Source organism: Scyliorhinus torazame, chromosome 5 (assembly GCF_047496885.1).
Source record: "Scyliorhinus torazame isolate Kashiwa2021f chromosome 5, sScyTor2.1, whole genome shotgun sequence".
NCBI lineage: Eukaryota > Metazoa > Chordata > Chondrichthyes > Carcharhiniformes > Scyliorhinidae > Scyliorhinus > Scyliorhinus torazame.
The window spans coordinates 101462593-101483067 of record NC_092711.1 but is presented as its reverse complement, the minus strand read 5'-3'; the positions used below and the strand labels follow the sequence as shown (position 1 = coordinate 101483067).

Genomic DNA, 20475 nt, shown 5'->3' with positions numbered 1-20475 from the left:
GACGTTATCTGACCTCACTGTCCATCAGTGAACTCGCACTGCAGACAGACTGTTTGCCTGTCCTGACTGTGGGAAGATATTCACCCGTTCATCCAACTTGCTGGAGCACCAACGGGTTCACGCTGGGGAGTGACTGTTCACCTGCTCCGAATGTGGGAAGGGATTCACTCAGTCATCTAGCCTTCTGAAGCACAAGCAAGTTCACACTGGGGAGAAGCCATTCATCTGCTCTAAGTATGGGAAGGGATTCACTCAGTTATGTACCTTGCTGAAACACCAGCAAGTTCACACTAGGGAGAGACCGTTCACTTATTCTGAGCAAGGGGAGGGATTCACTCAGTCCTCCAGCCTAATGATACACCAACAATTCCACACTGGGGAGAAGCCATTTATCTGCTCTGAGTATGGGAAGGGATTTACGCGGTCCTTCCATCTGCAGACACACCAGCGAGTTCACACTGGGGAGAGGCAGTTCAACTGCTCTCAGTGTGGGAAAGGGTTTACTCAGTTATCCAGCTTGCTGAGACACCAGCGAGTTCATCAAGATGAACGACCTTTCAAGTGCCCAGAAACCAATGTCTCATCAGCAAGCTCAAACTGACGAGACCATTTGGGTTGAGAAAACCATCTGAAATCATTGCAGATTTGAACTGGGGAAACGTTATACTGAGTGTGGAAATGGATTTACCCATTCATCTGCCATGCCCTCGCACCAGTGAATATGCACTGGTGAGAGAGGCTTCCATCTACTCTGAATAAGGGGAGGGATTTGCTTAATTATCCAACCTGCTGAGTCACCAGAGAGTTCGCAAGTAACAAATTTGATTAGGATTTTGCTGTTCCTCGCATCCAGCACTGAAGCATATTTATTGGCTGATATTAATCATTCAGCTCCCTTAAAGGTACTAATATTAAAGATAAATGTCAAATAAATCATCCTTGTGTTAAATGCAATGTGATGAGTGTTTTCAAAATCTCTAACACAAATGAGCTCCTGTTGCCAATTTCCTCATCCCTTGTTTCCTTGAGAGCTTCCGTCCAGCTGCCTCTGCTGTTTCCCTAGCACTGGCCTACTGTGCCACACTGCCTCTAAAGATTCCCCTTAACAGACATCTGACCCCTCTGGATCTCTCCTATATCCCCGCCTGCCATCTCACGTCTCATTATGACCATGAGACCCACCTCCTGTTCTAATTCCAGTAAACCCCTGATCTCCCAACTTCCCCATGTTTGCTGATATTGTTGATGGTTCGATCTCTCTCCCTCTTCATATATTGTCCCTCTTGACTTTAAATCATCATTATCACCCATCCTCAAAACGAATTCCTGATTACTACTGCCCTATTTCTAACCGATCTTTCCTCTCCAAAGTTTTGTCATCTCTGAAATCCATGCCCAGGAATTCTATATTTTGAATTCCCCAGTAAAATATCTGCCTATGCCACAGCATTGCAACAGCTCTTTATCAAAGTAACATTGAATCCAGTGTGAGTTTGACAAGGATTATCTGTTCTTTATTGTTCTTTTTGGCCTGTCTGCACCTTTGACACCATTGACCAAACCATCCTCCTGTAATCTCCTGCTGTCACGCTGGCTGCAATGTTCCTCTCCAATTTCTTTCTTCTCAATACAGTTGCAGCCAGAGACTCACCTGCAGTAGCTATGATTGAGTTACTGTCACAAACTCACTTAGTTTGTGAGGAAACACACATATTCCCGTACCAGCCTCCCCGAACAGGCGCCGGAATGTGGCGACTAGGGGCTTTTCACAGTAACTTCATTGAAGCCTACTTGTGACAATAAGCGATTTTCATTTCATTTCATATTCCATAATCACTCTCACTGTCACCGTATCTCGCAAAGTTCTCTTCACCAAGCAGCCCTGCTTGAGAAGATCAACATGAACAGAGTAGAGTGAAGAAGTTAAAATCCACAACCCAAGCTCACAGTGGTAAAAATATCTGATAATTCCCATTCAGGTATAAAGCATAGCTGAATGGCTAGCTGGGCCAGTTTAGCTCAGTTGGCTGGACAGCTGGTTCATGATGCACAGCAAGGTCAACAGTGTGGATGGTAGCATGGTGGTTAGCACAGTTGCTTCACAGCTCCAGGTTCGATTCCCGGCTTAGGTCACTGTCTGTGCAGAGTCTGCAAGTTCTCCTCGTGTCTGGGTGGGTTTCCTCCAGTTTCCTCCCACAGTCCAATGATGTGTAGTAGGTTAGGTGGATTGACCATGCGAAATTGCCCTTGGTGCCCAAAAAGGTTGGGTGGGGTTACTGGGTTACAGGGAGAGGGCTGAGGTGTCGGCTTGGGGAGAGTGCTCTTTCCAAGGGTCGTGTTGACTCGATGGGCTGAATGGCCTCCTTCTGCACAGTAAATTCTATGATCTATAATTCGCGTACAGAAGGCCAGCCCTCTCAACCTTGCCCCTCGCCTGAGTTGTGGTGTTGCTCAGGTTACACCAGTCAGCTCTTCCCCTCAAAGTGGAGAGCAGCCGATGGTCATCTGGCACTCTGCTGACTTTATTTATAGCAGAACAACAGTGTATTACTACAGCAGAATTATAAAGTCTGCACTGAGACTCTGAAAGAGCAGGTAGGAGATGGATCTTGATGATGCTTATTTTACAATCACGGTCAGCCGAATCTCATCCTTACTTCTCCAGATTCAAAGATTAATTGAGAATTGGGTCTGAATTGGCAGCCAGATTACCCACTGTCCCACATGCCTCAGAAACCGCTGGTTAGCTCTGTTGCTTCACAGCACCAGTGTCCCAGGTTTGATACCCGGTTTGGGTCACTGTCTGCGCGGAGTCTGCACGTTCTCCCCGTGACTGCGTGGGTTTCCTCCGGGTGCTCCAGTTTCCTCCCACAAGTTGAAAGACACGTTGTTAGGTAATTTGGAAATTCTGAAATCTCCCTCTTTGTACCCGAACAGGTGCCGGAATGTGGCGACTAGGGGCTTTTCACAGGAACTTCATCGCAGTGTTAATGTAAGCCTACTTGTGACAGGGCCCTGCACAAACTCAATTTGACGCAGCTGGTGGAGCAGATGGATGAGGATTTCAAAAGATGGGATGTGCTGCCACTCTTGCTAGCGGGCAGGGTGCAGTCGGTTAAAATGATGGTCCTCCCGAGGTTTCTCTTTGTGTTCCAGTGCCTTCCCATTATGATACCCAAGGCCTTTTTCAAACGGGTAGGTAGGAGTATCATGGGTTTCGTGTGGGCAAATAAGACCCCGAGGGTAAAGGGTGTTTCTGGAGCGTGGTAGGGACAGGGAGGGCTGGGTCTGCCGAATCTGTGCGACTATTATTGGGCTGCCAATGTGGCGATGATCTTTAAGTGGGTAATGGAGGGAGAGGGGGCGGCGTGGAAGAGGTTGGAGATGGCGTCATGCAGGGGCACAAGCCTGAGGACGCTGGTGACGGCACTGCTGCCGCTCTCGCCGACAAGGTACACCACAGGTCCGGTGGTGGCGGCGACGTTGAAGATCTGGGGGCAGTGAACACGACACAGGGGCAAGGTGGGAGCCTCGGTTTGGTCCCCGATTCGGGAGAACCATTGGTTCGTCCCGGGAAGGATGGATGGGGGATTTCGGAGCTGGCATCGGGCAGGGATTAGAAGAATGGGGGACCTGTTTATAGATGCGACGTTTGCGAGCCTAGGGGCGCTGGAGGAGGAGTTTGGGTTACCCCCGGGAAATGCTTTCAGGTATATGCAAGTGAGGGCGTTTGTGAGGTGGCAGGTGAGGGAATTCCAGCTGCTCCCGGCACAGGGGACTCAGGACAGGGTGATTTTGGGTGTACGGGTTATTAAGATGCTCTCTTTCCGGGGGTGAATTCGGGTGGGGGGGGGGGCTTCCCTACGGGTATCTTTGAATGTCATATGGGGGTGTTACTGTATATTGGGAAACCCAATGTAAAAGTTTTGTATAATTTTTGACTGTTGTGTTTGCGTTTCTTTTTGTTATGGGGGTGGGTTTGTTAAAAATTTTGTTGGAAAATTTGAATAAACACATTTAAAAAAAAAAAAGAAATTGAGGAGAGAAACCTTTCTTTCAGTTGGCACGTGCGCCTGCGCGGTTGCTTCTTCTGTGAAGATCCGGCACCCCGAGCCCCGCCCTTCAGTCACTGATTGGTTGGGGGACCACCCACTCCCTTTCGGTCCTCCAACCAATCCCCTTCTTCTCCTATTGTTCGGAGCTGCCGTCAATCATTGCCCGGGCATTGTGAGGTGAGAGGTCAGTGCCGGGGGGCGGGGTTTACAAATCCCGAGTGCTCTGCAGAGCCCAATGTGAAACAATGTTATTATTGATCAATCAGCCGCTCTCGCCGTCTCCAACTGTCACAATGCCCGGATAATTGGCGGCAGCCCTGGTCCAATAGCAGGGGCGGGGCTGAAGTACCGAATGGGAGCGGCTGGTCTTCCAACCAATCGGAGTGAATGAGGGGCGGGTCCGCTGCGATTGAAGCATGCGCAGTGTGGGTAATGGCGGTGCAGAAGGGCGGCTTTTTCATTTTCGAAATCGGTAATAGGCATTTGAAACGATGGAGGAAGCAAGAAATCGCGGGAGTGGGCGGAAACGTTGTGTAAAGCTGTTGCAATCGTAAACCTCGGAATAGTTTACGGGACCGAGTTTGTACCGAGCGGGGTTGCAGCTCCTCATCTTCGGCTCGAGTTAACGGCCGCCATCTTTATTGGATGTGCATCAGGGCGCATGCGCGTTTGTCATCTTTGTCGGGGGCGATGTTTCAATGAGTGGGAGGAGCTTGTTCCCCATTGTTCAGAATGTGGAGATGGCGCGTTGGACCGGGCTGGGCTCCGGAAGTCTGACAACAACAGGTTTATTTGGTATCACGAGTTTTCAGAGGGCAGCTTCTTAATCAGGTGAATGAAGAGGAAGGTTACACACTTCCCTCAGAGGGTTGTTAGTCTTTGGATTTCTCTTCCACAGGGACCAGTTGTATCTGGGGGTCATTGAATATATTGAAGCACAAGTTTGACAGATATTTTATTGGCAATGGAGTGAAGGGTTATGGGGAAAATAGAGTGAAAGCTGAGATGAGGAGGGATTTCTTCACTCGAGGATGTGGTGAAGCTTTGGAATTATCTCCCCCAGAGGAATGTGCAGCCTCAGTCCCCAAGTATGTTCAAGACAAATATTGATAGGTTTCTAGATATTGAAGATATCGAGGGATAGATCGGCCAAGGATCGCATTGAATGGTTGAGCAGACGCAGTGGGCTGAATAGCCGACTTGCTCCTATTATAATCTCTGTGTCCTGGTCAGGAAGCATTGATATGAGCTTGGATCTGTCAATCAACATGAATCAGCCCTTCAGGAGAATTGGGAGGGTAAATATTAGGTGCAGCAGAGTGAGAATGGAGGGAGATTGTGTGGGATGGAAATTTACAGCTTTTGGAGAATGAGAGAGGAAATAATGTTTCATCGGAACGAGAATTGTCTGTTCTGAATTTCTATCCTGTACTAACCGATGACTTTTGTTAATTGTTTTCAAAGGATATTGGAAGTGGAGGAATTATAGACCGAAATCTCAAACATCACGTCTCGATGTGACAAACTCACTCGATTCCTTCTGAACTAGATATCATCGGGTTCTGAATATCATTGGCGAGAAGGAGAAATGTTTGTCCAATCTGTCGGCTTCAAAAGATTATAAACGTGAATGTGACTAGAAAAGCACCCAGACCCACACAACACACACCCGCGTGAGAGTGTTCCAGTGAACGGACTGTGGAAACATCAGTGTGACTGGAAAAGCACCAAGACCCACACAACACACACCCACGTGAGAGTGTTCCAGTGAACGGACTGGAAACATCAGTGTGACTGGAAAAGCACCAAGACCCACGCAACACACACCCGAGTGAGAGTGTTCCATTGAACTGACTGGAAAGAGCTTTAACCAGTTACACAGCCTGAAAAAACATCACACCACAGTGAGGAGAGACAGTGCACATGTCCTGTGTGTAGACAAGGCTTCCACTGATTGTTTAATCTGGAGAGACACGAGGAGACCAACAACATGGAGAAACCATGGAAATGTGCGGACTGTGGGAAGGGATACAGATGCCCATCTGAGCTGGAGATCCATCGACGCAGTCACACTGGGGAGAGGCCATTCACCTGCTCTCAGTGTGGGCAGGGATTCACTCGATTAGGCAACCTGCAGAGACACGAGCGAGTTCACACTGGTGAGATGCCTTTCACCTGCTCTCAGTGTGGGAAGGGATTAACTGATTTATCCAGCCTGCAGTCACACCAGCGAATTCATACTGGGGAGAAGCCATTCACCTGCTCTCAGTGTGGGGAGGGATTCATTGATTCATCCAACCTGCGGAAACATCAGCGAATTCACACTAGGGAGAGGCCGTTCACCTGTTCTGAGTGTGGGAAGGGATTTATTAATTCATCCACTCTGCGGAAACATCAGCGAATCCACACTGGGGAGAGGCCGTTCACCTGCTCTCAATGTGGGAAAGGATTCATTGATTCATCCGCACTGCGGCAACATCAGCGAATTCACACTGGGGAGAGGCCGTTCACCTGCTCTCAGTGTGGAAAGGGATTCATTGATTCATCCACCCTGCGGCAACACCAGCGAATTCACACTGGGGAGAGGCCGTTCACCTGCTCTCAGTGTGGGAAGGGATTCATTAATTCATCCACCCTGCGGAAACATCAGCGAGTTCACACTGGGGAGAGGCCGTTCACCTGCTCTCAGTGTGGGAAGGGATTCATTGATTCATCCGCCCTGTGGAAACATCAGCGCATTCACACTGGGGAGAGGCCGTTCACCTGCTCTCAGTGTGGGAAGGGATTCACTTGGTTATCCCACCTGCAGACACACCAGCGGGTTCACACTGGGGAGAGGCCATTCACCTGCTCCGTCTGTGGGAAGGGATTCACACAGTTATCCAGTCTGCAGACACACCAGCGAGTTCACACTGGGGAGAGGCCATTCATCTGCTCTCAGTGTGGGCAGAGATTCCGTGCTTTATCCAACCTGCGGAAACATCAGCAGGTTCACACTCGGGAGAGGCCATTCACCTGCTCTCAGTGTGGGGAGAGATTCAGTGATTTATCCAGTCTGCAAACACACCAGCGAGTTCACACCGGGGAGACGTCATTCATCTGCTCTCAATGTGGGGAGAGATTCAGTGATTTATCCAGTCTGCAGACACACCAGCGCGTTCACACTGGGGAGAGGCCATTCACCTGCTCTCAGTGTGGGAATGGATTCACTAGGTTATCCAGCCTCCGGAACCATGAGCGAGTTCACATTGGGGAGACATCATTCACCTGCTCTCAGTGTGGGGCGAGATTCGGTGATTTATCCAGCCTGCAGACACACCAGCGAATTCACACTGGGGAGAAGCCGTTCAGCTGCTCTCAGTGTGGGAAGGGATTTCTTGATTCAGCCATCCTGCGGAAACATCAGCGTCTTCACACTGGGGAGAAGCCATTCACCTGCTCCCTCTGTGGGAATGGATTCACACAATTATCCACTCTGCAGACACACCAGCAAGTTCACACTGGGGAGAGACCATTCACCTGCTCTTAGTGTGGGCAGGTATTACGTAGAAACTTAGAAAATAGGAGCAGGATGAGGCCATTTGGCCCTTCGATCTGCTTCACCATTCATTATGATCATGGCTTATCATCTAACTCCATAGCCTAATCCCGCTTTCATCTCCATATCCTTTGATCCCTTCGCCCTAAGGGCTATTTCTAAATTCCTCTTGAAAACATACCTAATGTATTGGCCTCAACTATTTCATGTGGAACAACTTCCACAGGCTCACCACTCTCTGGTTGAAGAAATTACTCTTCATCTCTGTCTAAATGGTCTACCTCGTATTCTCAGACTGCGACCTCTGGTTCTGTTTACTCCCACCATCGGGGAAATCGATCCTGCATCTCCCCGGTCAAGTCCTTTTAGAATATTACAGGTTTCTCTGAGATCCCTCATTCTTCTGAACTCCAGTGAATACAATCCTAACTGATTCAATCTCTTATACGTTAGTTCCACCATCCCAGGAACCAGTCTGGTAAACCTTTGCTGCGCGAATCTCACCCCCAGAACCCAAAGGTGCGCAGGGTAGGTGAATTGGCCACACTAAATTGCCCCTTAATTAGAAAAAAAAATTGGGTACTATAAATTAAAAAAGAAAAATCATTAATATATCTTGTGAATATCTGGGGTCCTAGCACCGACCCCTGCGGTACCCCAATAGTCACTGCCTGCCAATTTCAAAAAGACCCATTAATCTCTACTCTTTGTTTCCTGTCTGCCAACCAGTTTTTTATCCTTCTCAATACACTACCCCTAATGCCATGTTCTTTAATTTTACACACTAATCTCTTATGCGGGACTTAGTCAAAAGCCACCTGAAAGTCCAAATATACCACATCCGCTGGCTCTCCCTCGTGTACTCTACCAGTTACACCCTCGAAGAATTCCAGTAGATTTGTCAAGCATGATTTCCCCTTCATAAATCCATGAATGTTCCCGACTGCCAATGTCAGGCTTACTGGTCTATTATTCCCTGTTTTCTTTCTATCTCCCTTTTTAAATAGTGGGGTTACATAAGCCACCCTCCAATCTGCGGGAACTTCAGAGTCGAAGCCCTCATTTGTGAAGACAGAACCAAATTATGTATTTATTTGCTTACCCATTTCTTTGTTCCCTGTTATACATTCCCCTGTTTCTGACTGTAAGGAATGTACATTAGTCTTCACCAATTTTTTCTCTTCACATACCTACAGATACTTTTCCAAGCAGCCTAATGTCCTGTTTTATGCCATTCCCAACATCACCACTGCAGTTTGGGGTCTATATACGATGCCCACTTATTTTTTTTGCCCCTTGGTGTTTCTCAGCTCTACCCATACAGATTCCACGTTGTCGGAGCTAATATCCTTCCTCACTATTGTATTAATTTCCTCTTTAACCAGCACTGCCACTCCACTGCCTTTTCCTTTTTGTCTGTCCTTCCTAAATACTGAATATATTAAATTCCCATCCCTGGTCATCCTGCAGCCATGTCGCCATAATCCCGATTATCTCAAACCCGCTTACGTTTATTTGCGCTATTCACTTGGTTATGCCGTCTGCAGTCACACCAGGGAGTTCATACTGGGGAGAGGCCGTTCACCTGCCCACAATGTGCGAAGGGATTTAGTAATTCATCGCACTCTGAGACACCAACAGGTTCACAACTGATTACAGGGATTGGATTCTGCTGTTATTGTTTCTGTTCTCAATTATGTTCTCAATTACATCCAGGACTGCATTTTGTTTATTCTGTTGGTAAATGGGGATGGTCAGAGGGTTTCTTTCTGCTGGACTGGCCGGTCTCACGACTTCGCCTCCAGTGGGCTGATTCTCTCTGAGCCTTCAAGCTAATATTTGGTTGCACATTCTATAAGGATCAGAGCGAAAGAGTGTTTGGAGGTTAGAAGATGTTTCATTACCATTTCTGTTTGGAAACCCCCAAAATCATGCCACATTGCCATGAAGATGGGCTGTGGTGGTTACATTGTTCTTTTGTTTAATTTATCTGGGTGCTTCTCACAGAAGAAAACTATCAGGGTATGAGGGGCAAGTTGTCTGAGATGCACTGGGAAACTACATTAAATAGAATGGTGGGAGACAGGCAATCACTAATATTTACGGAATTATTACAGATTTACATTGGGATCGGTTAGCTCAGTTGGCTGGATGGCTGGTTTGTGCTGAGTGACATCAACAGCACAGGTTAAATTCCCATAACGGCTGAGGGTAGCCATGGTCTGTGTCAGTGTTTATGCTCCACATGATCCTCCGCCCACCCCTCTACATCTCCCCCATCAGCATCTCCCTCTATTCCTTTCTCCCTCATGTATGTATCTAGCTTTCTGTTCAATGTATTCATGCTGTTCGCCTCAACCACTCGCTGTGGTAGCAAGTTGCACATTCTCACCACTCCTGGGTAAAAAGGTTTCTACTGAAAATCCTATTGGATTATTGAACTTCTTCATAATCTTAAAGATTTCCATCAATCTTCTCTTTTCCAGAAAAAAAGTCTCAGCCTTTCCCGAGTGTTAAATGCTCTCAGTTCTGTATATTATGAATCTTTGTTGCACCTTATCCAGTGCCTCTATTTCCTTTTTCTAAATGGAGATCACCAATGTTGACATTGCTCCCAGAATAGCCTCACCCTGGTTCTAAACAAGTTGAACATTTCCTCCATGCTTTTCAATTCTATCCCTTTAGAATGGAATCCTAGATGGGCCCCACACTAAAGGAAAGATGTGAAGTTCTGAGAGAGGGTGGAGAGGACATTTGCGAGAATTGCACCAGAGTTGAGGGACTCCAGTCAGTTTGAGAGACTGGAGCAGCTGAATTTCTCTCCTGAGATCACAGCATCTGGAGGGTGGGGAATGGGGCCATTCAGCCCTTTGGGACCATGTCGGCTCCCTGTGGAGGAAGCCAGTCTGTCCATTGCCACGTTCTATCCCTGTAGGTTTATTTCTCTCAGTGCCTGTCTAATTTCCTATTGAAATCATTCCATCATCTCTGCATTTCCTACCCACATAGGCAGTAGGTTCTAGGTCGTTACCACTCATTTTACATGTACACAAGGCTCCTGGAGCATAGAGGAGTCTATTTGGCCCACTTCTGCCCTGCAAGCTCTTTGTACAGCGACCCATTTAATCCCATAGTTCGACGATTTTGTTTTCTTTTTCAGAATGCATCAAGTTACAGTCCAATGAGATTCCAGCACCATTTATGGACCGTGCATTCCAAATCACAACAACTCGCTGTGTTTTAAAACAAATAATTGTGCATATGGTGTGTCTGGAGTTTCACAGAGTATTCAAAATGGTGTCAATACCATGATTATTACACAAAATTAAGACTCAATCTTTATCAGTGATTCGGATGAGGACACCGAGTGTAATATATCCTAATTTGCGAACAATTAGAACAAGTGTACATTTCTATAAAACCTCACTCCCACTGGACCTCAAAGTGTTTTAAAGCCAATGAATCATAATCACTGTTGTAATGTAGGAAGTTGTAAGTACGCATGTGTGATCACATTTAGTTTTAAAATTGTTATTTTCGTAGTATATTCACTGCCATTAGTAACAAGGTCAAGGAAGCCCTTTTATACCTCGAACATGTGGCTTCCTGCAACCATTTCACCTTCTGTACTTTTTCTATATCAACTATGTATTGATTTCATAGCAAAAAATAATAATTAAATTAATGATTATTCAGTCGTGAACATTGATTATCATTGGTGAATTGGTGTATTTGGTAATAATATTATAAAGACTAGATCTTTATTTTTTTTTAAATAACATTATCAACCAAAATGTTTCCAGAAACTGCAGAGCTATCAGAATTTGTTTGAAAAAATAAGTTGCTTCATATTTTTGAGAAGTTACAAGACATCATATTCTGCCAAGAATATTTGGGCTAGTAATCCAGAGACCCAGGTTAATGCTCTGGGGATCTGGGATCGAATCTGGCTACGACAGATATTGAAATTGAATAAAAGTCTCAAATTAAAAGTCTAATGATGACATTGTGGATTGTTGTAAAAACCCATCTGGTTCACTAATATCCTTTAGGAAATCTGCTCTCCTTACGTGGCCTGGCCTACACGTGACTCCAGATCCACAGCAATGTTGTGGTTGACCTGAACATTTCCCCTGAAATAGCCTCACAAGACACGCAGTTCAAGGGCAATTGGAATGAGCAGTAAATGCTGGCCCAGCCAGTGACCCCCACCTCCCATTTTTAATTTTTTAGAAGGCTCATTGTTCAATCTGAAGACTAGTAAGAAACTGTCTCTGATTGGATTGGTTTATTGTCACGTGTCCTGAGGTACAGTGAAAAGTAGATCGTTCCATACATGAAAAAACAAAGTGCGGATCTTGGCAGTTTGCTCAGTTCACAAAAGAAGTTAATGACTTTGTAGACGCAGATTAACATTTTAATCACCACTCAAAACATATTGAATGGTGATGTGTGCTCATATAGACAGAACTGAATTGAAGGAAATAGCAGAGATTTAACTGAAACACCTTTTTGAAAAATTCGGTCTTCATGATGGAGAAACAGGAAAAGCCACTCAGGGTGATGAGGAAATCCAGGCTCAGTGTGGATTTGCTGTCACCCCTCCTTTCTTATTCATGAACGGGATTTAGGCTGCAGAATGTTTCACACCAAAACACAGAGGGGTCAAATATAAGCAACACATCATTCTCAAGTAACTTCCATTTAATTATATTTGACTTTGTTCAAAAGCTGTCTGTGGTCAAACTGAACAAAGATTCATGGGGTTTCTGTTACCCAGTGAAACGCTTTCTTTTCTTGGTCAGTCATGTTTGCAATTCAGTGGTGCATATTTCAAAGTTATTTAGGGTGAAGACTTGAGAGCTATTCAATTGAAAATGAAGGCATATATAACAAATAAATATACTGATGTTCAACATTGAATAATAAAACAAATATTTGGTAAAATTGGGGGAAATTTTCTGTAGGAAGATAAGAATGATGCATTAATGATTGAACAGAGAGCATTGTTCCATTAGATATTTGCTGAACAAATGCTAAAGTTCAATATAAGTTCTATATCTTATGGTCTTACAAGTTGAGACATCTGTTTTAAAGGAACAGCTGTCTTCATGTAACAAGTGACCTGGCCTCCCAGCCAAACCATTGAAAGCTGCAGCAAGACTGCAGTTGAACGTTGCACAGGTCCATTGGTACTGTGCTACCAGCTGTTTCTGTAGCATGGAGGTTATCACATTCACCTAACGTGCGAAAGGTGCCTGGTTCAAAACTTGCAGAAGCATTAAATGCTTCTCTTTTATTTTGTTTTATTTGAAAAAAGATTTGGGGGGGGGACAGGGGGGGGACAATTTAGCGTGGCCAATCCACCTAACTTGCACATCTTTGGGTTGTGGGGGTGAAACGCACGCAGACACATGGAGAATGTGCAAACTCCACACGGACAGTGACCCAGGGCCGGGATTCGAACCCAGATCCTCAGCGCTGTGGTCTGCAATGCTAACCACTGAATCACGTGACGCCCTGAATGCTTCCCATTTATGATGTGACGTTGCCGGCATTGGACGGGGGTGGGCACGGTAAGAAGTCTTACAACGCCAGGTTAAAGTCCAACAGGTTTGTTTCGAATCACTAGCTTTCGGAGCGCAGCTCCTTTCACAGGTGAATGAAGAGGTGGGTTCCACAAACACAGATAGAGAAAAATTCAATGATGCGAGATGGAACTTTGAATGTGAGTCTTTGCAGGTAATTAAGTCTTTACAGGTCCAGGCGATGCGACTGAAGAGAGGGATAATCACAGGTTAAAGAGGTGTGAATTGTCTCAAGCCAGGACAGTTGGTAGGATTTTGTACGCCCAGGCCAGATGGGGGGCGAATGTAATGCAACATGAATCCAAGATCCCGGTTGAGGCCGTAGTCATGTGTGCGGAATTTGGCTATCAGTTTCTGCTCAGCGATTCTGTATTACCATGCGTCCTGAAGGCTGCCTTGAAGAATGCTTACCTGAAGATCAGAGGCTGATTGCCTTTGGCTGCAGAAATGTTCCCTGACTGGAAGGGAACATTCCTGCTTGGCGAATGTCACGTGATGGTTTTGCTCAGTGCGCTAGACAGCTAGTTTGTGATGCAGAACAAGGCCAGCAGCGCGGGTTCAATTCCTGTACCCGCTTACACAAACAGGTGCCAGAATGTGGCGACTAGGGCCTTTTCACAATAACTTCATCCAGTGTCTGCATGGTCTCGCCAATCTGCCACGCCTCGGGACATCCTTACCTGAAGTGTATGAGGTAGACAACGTTGGCCGAGTCGCACGAGTATGTACCGTGTACCTGGTGGGTGGCGTTCCTGCGTGTAATGGTGGTACCCATGTTGATGATCTGGCATGTCTTGCAGAGGTTGTTTGCTGCAAACAATGGTCTGTTTGAATTTGCGCGGTTGTTTGAAAGCAAGTAGTTGGGGGGGGCCTTGGCAAGATGTTCGTCTTCATTGATGACGTGTTGAAGGCTGCGAAGATGATGTCACAGTTTTTCTGCTCATGAGAATTCATCAGACGAATGAGGTTCCGGGAGTTCTTCCACAGACCGCAAGAGGCGTACAGCGAATCCAATGAGACAATCAGTGAACCGGAACAGCAGACTGAGAGATCTGTGGGACTGGAAGATCCAGCTAGCAGGAAGTACTGGAACACCCCACCCATTGAAACAATCCGATCAGCTGATTCTGCTGCTCGTCTTTCACGAAACCACTCCGTAAAATTGCCTCGAAAGTCCTTTTTGTCCAAATTTTGAACTCACATCTTTCCCCTCTTTTCCTGCTATCTCCCATCATGCTCTCTCAGAGCTCATCTTGTCTCTGATACTTACCCTTTGCTCCTTTGGCTCGATTCTCATTGAACTGTTGAACATTCAACGTCCACAACCTCTATGTTTCCACGGTATCTCCATGGAGTCAGTGTCTTTGTGCAGTTCCTCTTTAGACAATCAAATGAAGCTTGGTCCTCACACAGAACACATGTATGGTTTCTCCCCTTAGTGAATGGTGTGTTTTTTCAGGCTGTAACTGGTTAAAACTCTTTCCACAGTCAGTTCACTGGAACACACTCATTCAGGTGCGTGTGTGTCTCGGTGTTTTTCCAGTCACACTGATGTTTGAAATATTTTCCCACAAATAGAACAAACATTTTTCATTCCACATTCATAGTCTGAGGATATTCAGGTCCTGATCAATTAAGTGACACTGTCGGATCTTAATGTGATATTTGGTTTGTTTCATGTCTGAAAATCCTCTCCTAATGCCCTGGAAAAGGAGTTTACAAACTATCAGTACAGGATGGAAATTCAGAACAGACAATTCCAGTTTCTGGGGAACATTTTTTTCTCACTTCTTTCGCCAAAGCTGTAAATCCCCGTCCCACACACTCTCCCTGGGCTGAAATCCAAATAAAGTATTTGATCATTATTTCTGTATCCTTTTACCAAAGTTATATAATTAGAGATAAGAATATGATTCATAAGTCACTTCATTTATGACTTGTGACAGACATGAATCTGAATCACCCTGACTGAACAGACAGAATAACAGAGGTGAACCTTGTGTCCAGAACTGACCATGTGGAGATTTGATGAGTAATCGCGAAGCGCGTTTCTCTAAATCTTCCAGGGTTTGCTTCGTTCTTCCTCTTCCTCTCGAACTAAGTTGTACCGGATATCAGACTCAGGGCCCATTCTGGTTCTCTTCCTGTTTACTAAATAACTTCAATCACATATGGAGAAGACTGAATCCACTGTTCGGTCCCTGCTCCAATCTCCATTCCTGACATACCGGCTCTATCCCTCTCCCTGGCAACAGTCTGCGACTTAGCCAGTCTCTTTGTAAACTTGGTTTCACATTTGATCCCAATATGAGCTTCTGACCTCATTGAATTTACAGTACAGAAGGAGGCCATTCGGCCCATTGAGCTGCACCAGCCCTCGGAATGAGCACCCTACCTAAGCCCACACCTCCACCCTATCCCCGTAACCCCATCTAACCTTATTGGACACTAAGGCAATTTAGCATGGCCAATCCACCTAACTTGCACATCTCTGGACTCATGTCTGTGCTGTCACTAAGACTGCCTGTTTCCAAGACTTCCGGTTGCGGCTATGCCTAGGTAGGTTGCACGGTCGGCAGCTCCCGCCGATAATGGAAGTCTGGGCCCTTTTAAGAAGCTCCAGCGGCATTTGGACGACGATTCTCGGTGTGGGTAGGAAACAGTGAGGGTCCCCCAGCACTGTATGGAGTGGACCAGGAGTGGAGCGGTCAAAAAAGTGGCTTTAGAGAAGAGAGAACGGGCGTGAAAAAACAAGATGGCAGCAGGCAGTGTGGGCCCAGTGGTCTAGGGAGCAGCAGGAGTTTTTAAGAAGTAGATTTGCTGACTTGAAGGCGGAGACGTTGGCCCCGATGAAGGCGTCGATTGAAAGGCTGGTGGAGACCCAGAAGATGCAGGGGATGGCGATAAAGGAGGTGAAGCAGGAGGCCTCTGATAATGAGGACGAGATTCTGGGCCTGGTGGTCAGAGTGGAAGCTCACGAGGTGCTGCACAAAAAATGCCAGGAGAAGTTCGAGGACCTGGAGAATAGGTCGAGGAGGCAGAACCTGCGGATTCTGGATCTCCCTGAGGACGTGGAGGGGTCGGTAGCTGGGGCGTATGTGGCTACGATGCTGAGTACGCTGTTGGGCACGGGAGCCTTACTGAGGCCACTGGAGCTGGATGGGGCGCACAGGATCCTGGCGAGGAGGCCGAAGGCGGTGGTGGTGAGGTTCCACTGCTTCACCGACAGGGAGTGTGGCCTGCGATGGGCGAAGAAGGAGCGGAGCAACAGGTGGGAGAACACCGAGATCCGGATTTATCAGGACTGGAGTGCAGAGCTGGCCAAGAAGCGTGCAGGATTCAATCAGGCCAAGGCGGTCCTCGACGGGAAGGGGGTGAAGTTCGGGCTGCTACAGCCGGCGAGGCTGTGGGTCACATACCAGGACCAACACCATTATTTTGATACGCCGGATGAGGCGTGGACTTTCATCAAGAATGAGAAGTTGGACTCGAGTTAATGGATTGCAGTATGTTATGGGGGTTGTTGGTGAGGGGGATGGGGCGGTGTTTGGGTGGGGTTTCCCCACGTTTTCTTGTGTCTTTGTGGCCCCGTGCCCTCGGGGATTTGGGTGAAGTCGCAGTTGAGAGGAGCTGCGTCACAGGGGGTGGGGTCGGCCCAGGTAAGGAGCGCGGTTTTACCCGCAAAATGGTGGGGATGGTACCTGAAGCGGGGGACGGTTCTGTGTTCGATGTCCGCATTGGTTCATACGGGGTGTAGGGGGGGGCTTTCTCTACCCCACTTAGGTGGAGGGGGCTGGAGATTTGGATGGGGAATCCACAGGGGGATTGGAGGTAGAGGCGGGAGCGGCCGGGGTCAGCATGATTCAGCTGATTTACAGGAGTGCAATGTTGGGGCAGGGGGATTAAGCTGTTGCTTGGCTGGGGGAGGGGGATTTGGGGGGGGGCTGGGGACTGGGTTGCTGCTGTGCTGACTGAGAGGGAATTGATGGTAATAGGGAGAGTCAGGGCGGGGAGCCTTCGCCTAGGGGGCTGGAGGGTGCGGTTGGTGTGGGCACGTGGCTGGCCTAAAAAAGGAGATGGTTAGATGGCGGGGGAGGAGGGGGATGGGGGTTGGGTAGCCCCCCGATCCGGCTGATCACGTGGAACGTGAGAGGCCTGAATGGGCCGGTCAAGAGTGTTTTCGCACTTAAAGGGGCTAACGGCAGATGTAGCCATGCTACAGGAAACGCACCTGAAGATCGCGGATCAAACCAGGCTGAGGAAGGGATGGGTGGGACAGGTTTTTCACGCAGGACTGGATGAAAAAAGAAATGAAATGAAAATCGCTTATTGTCACAAGTAGGCTTCAAATGAAGTTACTGTGAAAAGCCCCTAGTCGCCACATTCCGGCGCCTGTTCGGGGATGTGAAGAACAGGGGGTCGCAATCTTGGTGAGTGAGCGAGTGGCATTTGTGTCAGATAAGGGGGGTTGTTACGTTATGGTGAGTGGCAGGCTGCAGGGGGCCCGGGTGGTGCTAGTGAATGTGTATGCTCCGAACTGGGACGATGCAGGGTTCATGAAGCGGATGCTGAGCCGGATTACGGATCTGGAGTCATGTAGTTTGGTAATGTGGTGGGGGAACTTTAATACGGTCCTGGACACGACGCTGGACCGGTCTAGGTCGAGGTCGGGTAAGAGGCCGGCAGCGGCCAATGTCCTGAGGGGGTTCATGGACCAGATGGGGGGAGTGGATCCGTGGAGATTTGCCAGGCCAAGGGCGAAGGAATTTTCCTTCTTCTCCCATGTACACAACGCTTACTCGTGGATAGATTTGTTCGTGATAAGCAGGGCGCTAATTCCGAGAGTGGAGGGGGCGGAGTACTCGGCCATTGCGATCTCGGACCATGCCCTGCACTGGGTGGAGTTGGGGATGGGGAGGAGAGAGGCCAACGCCCGCTGTGGCGAATGGATGTGGGACTACTGGCGACGAGGAAGTCTGTGGGTGGGTCCGGAGGTGCATCCAAAGATATGTGGAGGCCAATGATAATGGGGAGGTCTGGGAGGCGCTGAAGGCAGTGGTCAGGGTGGAGCTAATTTCAATCAGGGCCCACAGGGAGAAAAGGGAGAGGATGGAGAGGGAGAGGTTGGTGGGGGAGATACTGAGGGTGGATAGGAGGTATGCGGAATCCCCTGAGGAGGGGTTGTTGAAGGAGCGACGGAGCCTTCAAACGGAGTCTGACTTGTTAACTATGGGGAAGGCTGAGGCCCAGTTGAGGAAGGTACAGGGAGCAGTGTATGAGTATGGGGAGAAGGCAAGTCGGATGCTGGCGCATCAGCTGCGGAAGAGGGAGGCAGCTAGGGAGATTGGGGGAATTAGAGATGGGGGGGGGGAGGGGTGGGGGAACATGGTGCTGAGCTCAGCTAAGATAAATGAGGTCTTTAAGGACTTTTATGGTCAATTATACGAGTCAGAACCCCCGGAGGGAGGGGAGGGGATGAGGCAGTTCCTGGACCAACTGAGGTTTCCAAAGGTGGAGGAGGAAGGGCGGGTAGAGGGATTGGGGCCCTGATTGAGATGGAGGAACTAATTAAGGGGTTGGGGAGTATGCAGTCGGGCAAGGCCCTGGGGCTGGATGGGTTTCCCGTAGAATTCTATAGGAAATTCTCAGAGCTTTTGGGCCCATTGCTGTTGAGAACTTTTAACGAGGCTAAGGAAAAGGGAATCCTTCCCCCGACGATGTTGCAGGCTCTGATCTCGCTTATCCTCAAGCGTGATAAGGACCTGCTGCAATGTGGCTCCTATAGGCCGTTTTTGCTCCTTAATGTGGATGCCAAGCTGTTGGCCAAGATCTTGGCCACTAGGATTGAGGACTGTATCCCGGGAGTGTTTCATGAGGATCAGATGGGGTTTGTGAAGGGCAGGCAGCTGAATACGAATGTGCGGAGGCTTCCGAATGTGACCATGATGCCCTTGGAGGGTGGGGATGCAGAAGTGGTAGCGGCAATGGATGCGGAGAAAGCTTTTGACAGGGTGGAGTGGGAAGTGTCAGGCAGATTTGGGTTTGGGGAGGAATTCATAGGGTGGGTCAAATTGTTGTATCAGGCCCCGGTGGTGAGTGTTTCGATGAACCGGCGGCGGTCGGGGTACTTTAGACTATATCGTGAACGAGGCCCTTGTCCCCCCCTGCTGTTTGCCCTAGCGATTGAGCCGCTGGCTATGGCATGGAGAGAGTCCAGAAACTGGAGGGGGTTGGTTCAGGGGCGGGGGAGGAGCACCGTGTTTCACTGTATGCGGATGACCTACTCCTGTACATTGCAGATCCGGTGGAGAGGATGAGGGAGGTCTTGCGGATACTTAGGGATTTTGGAGACTTCTCGGGATACAAGCTAAATGTGGGAAAAAGCGAGCCTTTTGTGGTGCCTGCGAGGGGCCAGGAGAAGAGGTTGGGAGAGCTACCGCTCAAGATGGTGGAGAGGAGCTTTCGGTACTTGGGCATCCAGGTTGCCAAGAGTTTGGGGGTCCTGCATAAGCTCAACTTAGCGCGGCTGGTGGATCAGATGGAGGAGGACTTCAGGAGGTGGGACATGCTGCCACTCTCCCTGGCGGGCAGGGTGCAGTCCGTAAAGATGACGGTCCTCCCAAGGTTCTTGTTCGTCTTCCAGTGCCTGCCCATTCTCATCCCCAAGTCCTTTTTCAAGCGGGTAAATAGGAGTATTAGAGATTTGTGTGGTCAAATAAGACCCCACGGGTTGAGACTGTTTTTGGAGTGCAGTCGGGTGGGAGGGGGTTGGCGCTGCCAAACGTGTGCAGCTATTACCGGGCAGCAAATGTGTCTATGATTCTGGAATAGGTAATGGAGGGAGAGGGGGCGGCGTGGAAGCACCGTCCTGTACAGATACTAGCCTGGGGGCACTGGTGACGGCACCGTTGCCACTTCCGCCGAAACAGTATACCACGAGCCCGGTGGTGACGGCGACACTGAGGATTTGGGGGCAGTGGAGAGGGCATAGGGGGGAGGTAGGGGCCTCAGCCTGGACTCCGATATGGAGCAACCATGTCTAGGATAGACGGCGGGTTCCTAAGCTGGCACAGGGCGGGAATCAAAAGGATGGGTGATTTGTTTATCGATGGGACTTTTGCCAGTCTGAGGGCGCTGGAGGAGAAATTTGGGTTGCCCCCGGGGAACACTTTTAGGTACATGCGGGTTCGGGTGTTTGTGAAAAAGCAGGTGGGGGAATTCCCGCTGCTACCTGCCCGGAGGATGCAGGACAGGGTGGTCTCAGGCATGTGGGTGGGGGATGGCAAAGTATCGA

The 20475-nt window shown here is 48.4% G+C and overlaps 2 protein-coding genes across 2 annotated transcripts in view; one reads left to right on the top strand and one right to left on the bottom strand.

Moving 5' to 3' along the window:
- LOC140419244 (uncharacterized) overlaps positions 1 to 11591 on the top strand; it is a 49132-nt gene extending 37541 nt beyond the window's left edge. Inside the window, exon 3 of the mRNA XM_072503066.1 lies at positions 6286 to 11591. Coding sequence (XP_072359167.1) covers positions 6286 to 7584 — 1299 coding nt within the window. The 3' untranslated portion in view covers positions 7585 to 11591. The remainder of the gene's footprint in view (positions 1 to 6285) is intronic.
- LOC140419227 (uncharacterized) overlaps positions 1 to 20475 on the bottom strand; it is a 408534-nt gene that overhangs the window by 160835 nt on the left and 227224 nt on the right. The gene's annotated exons all lie outside the window — the stretch shown is intronic.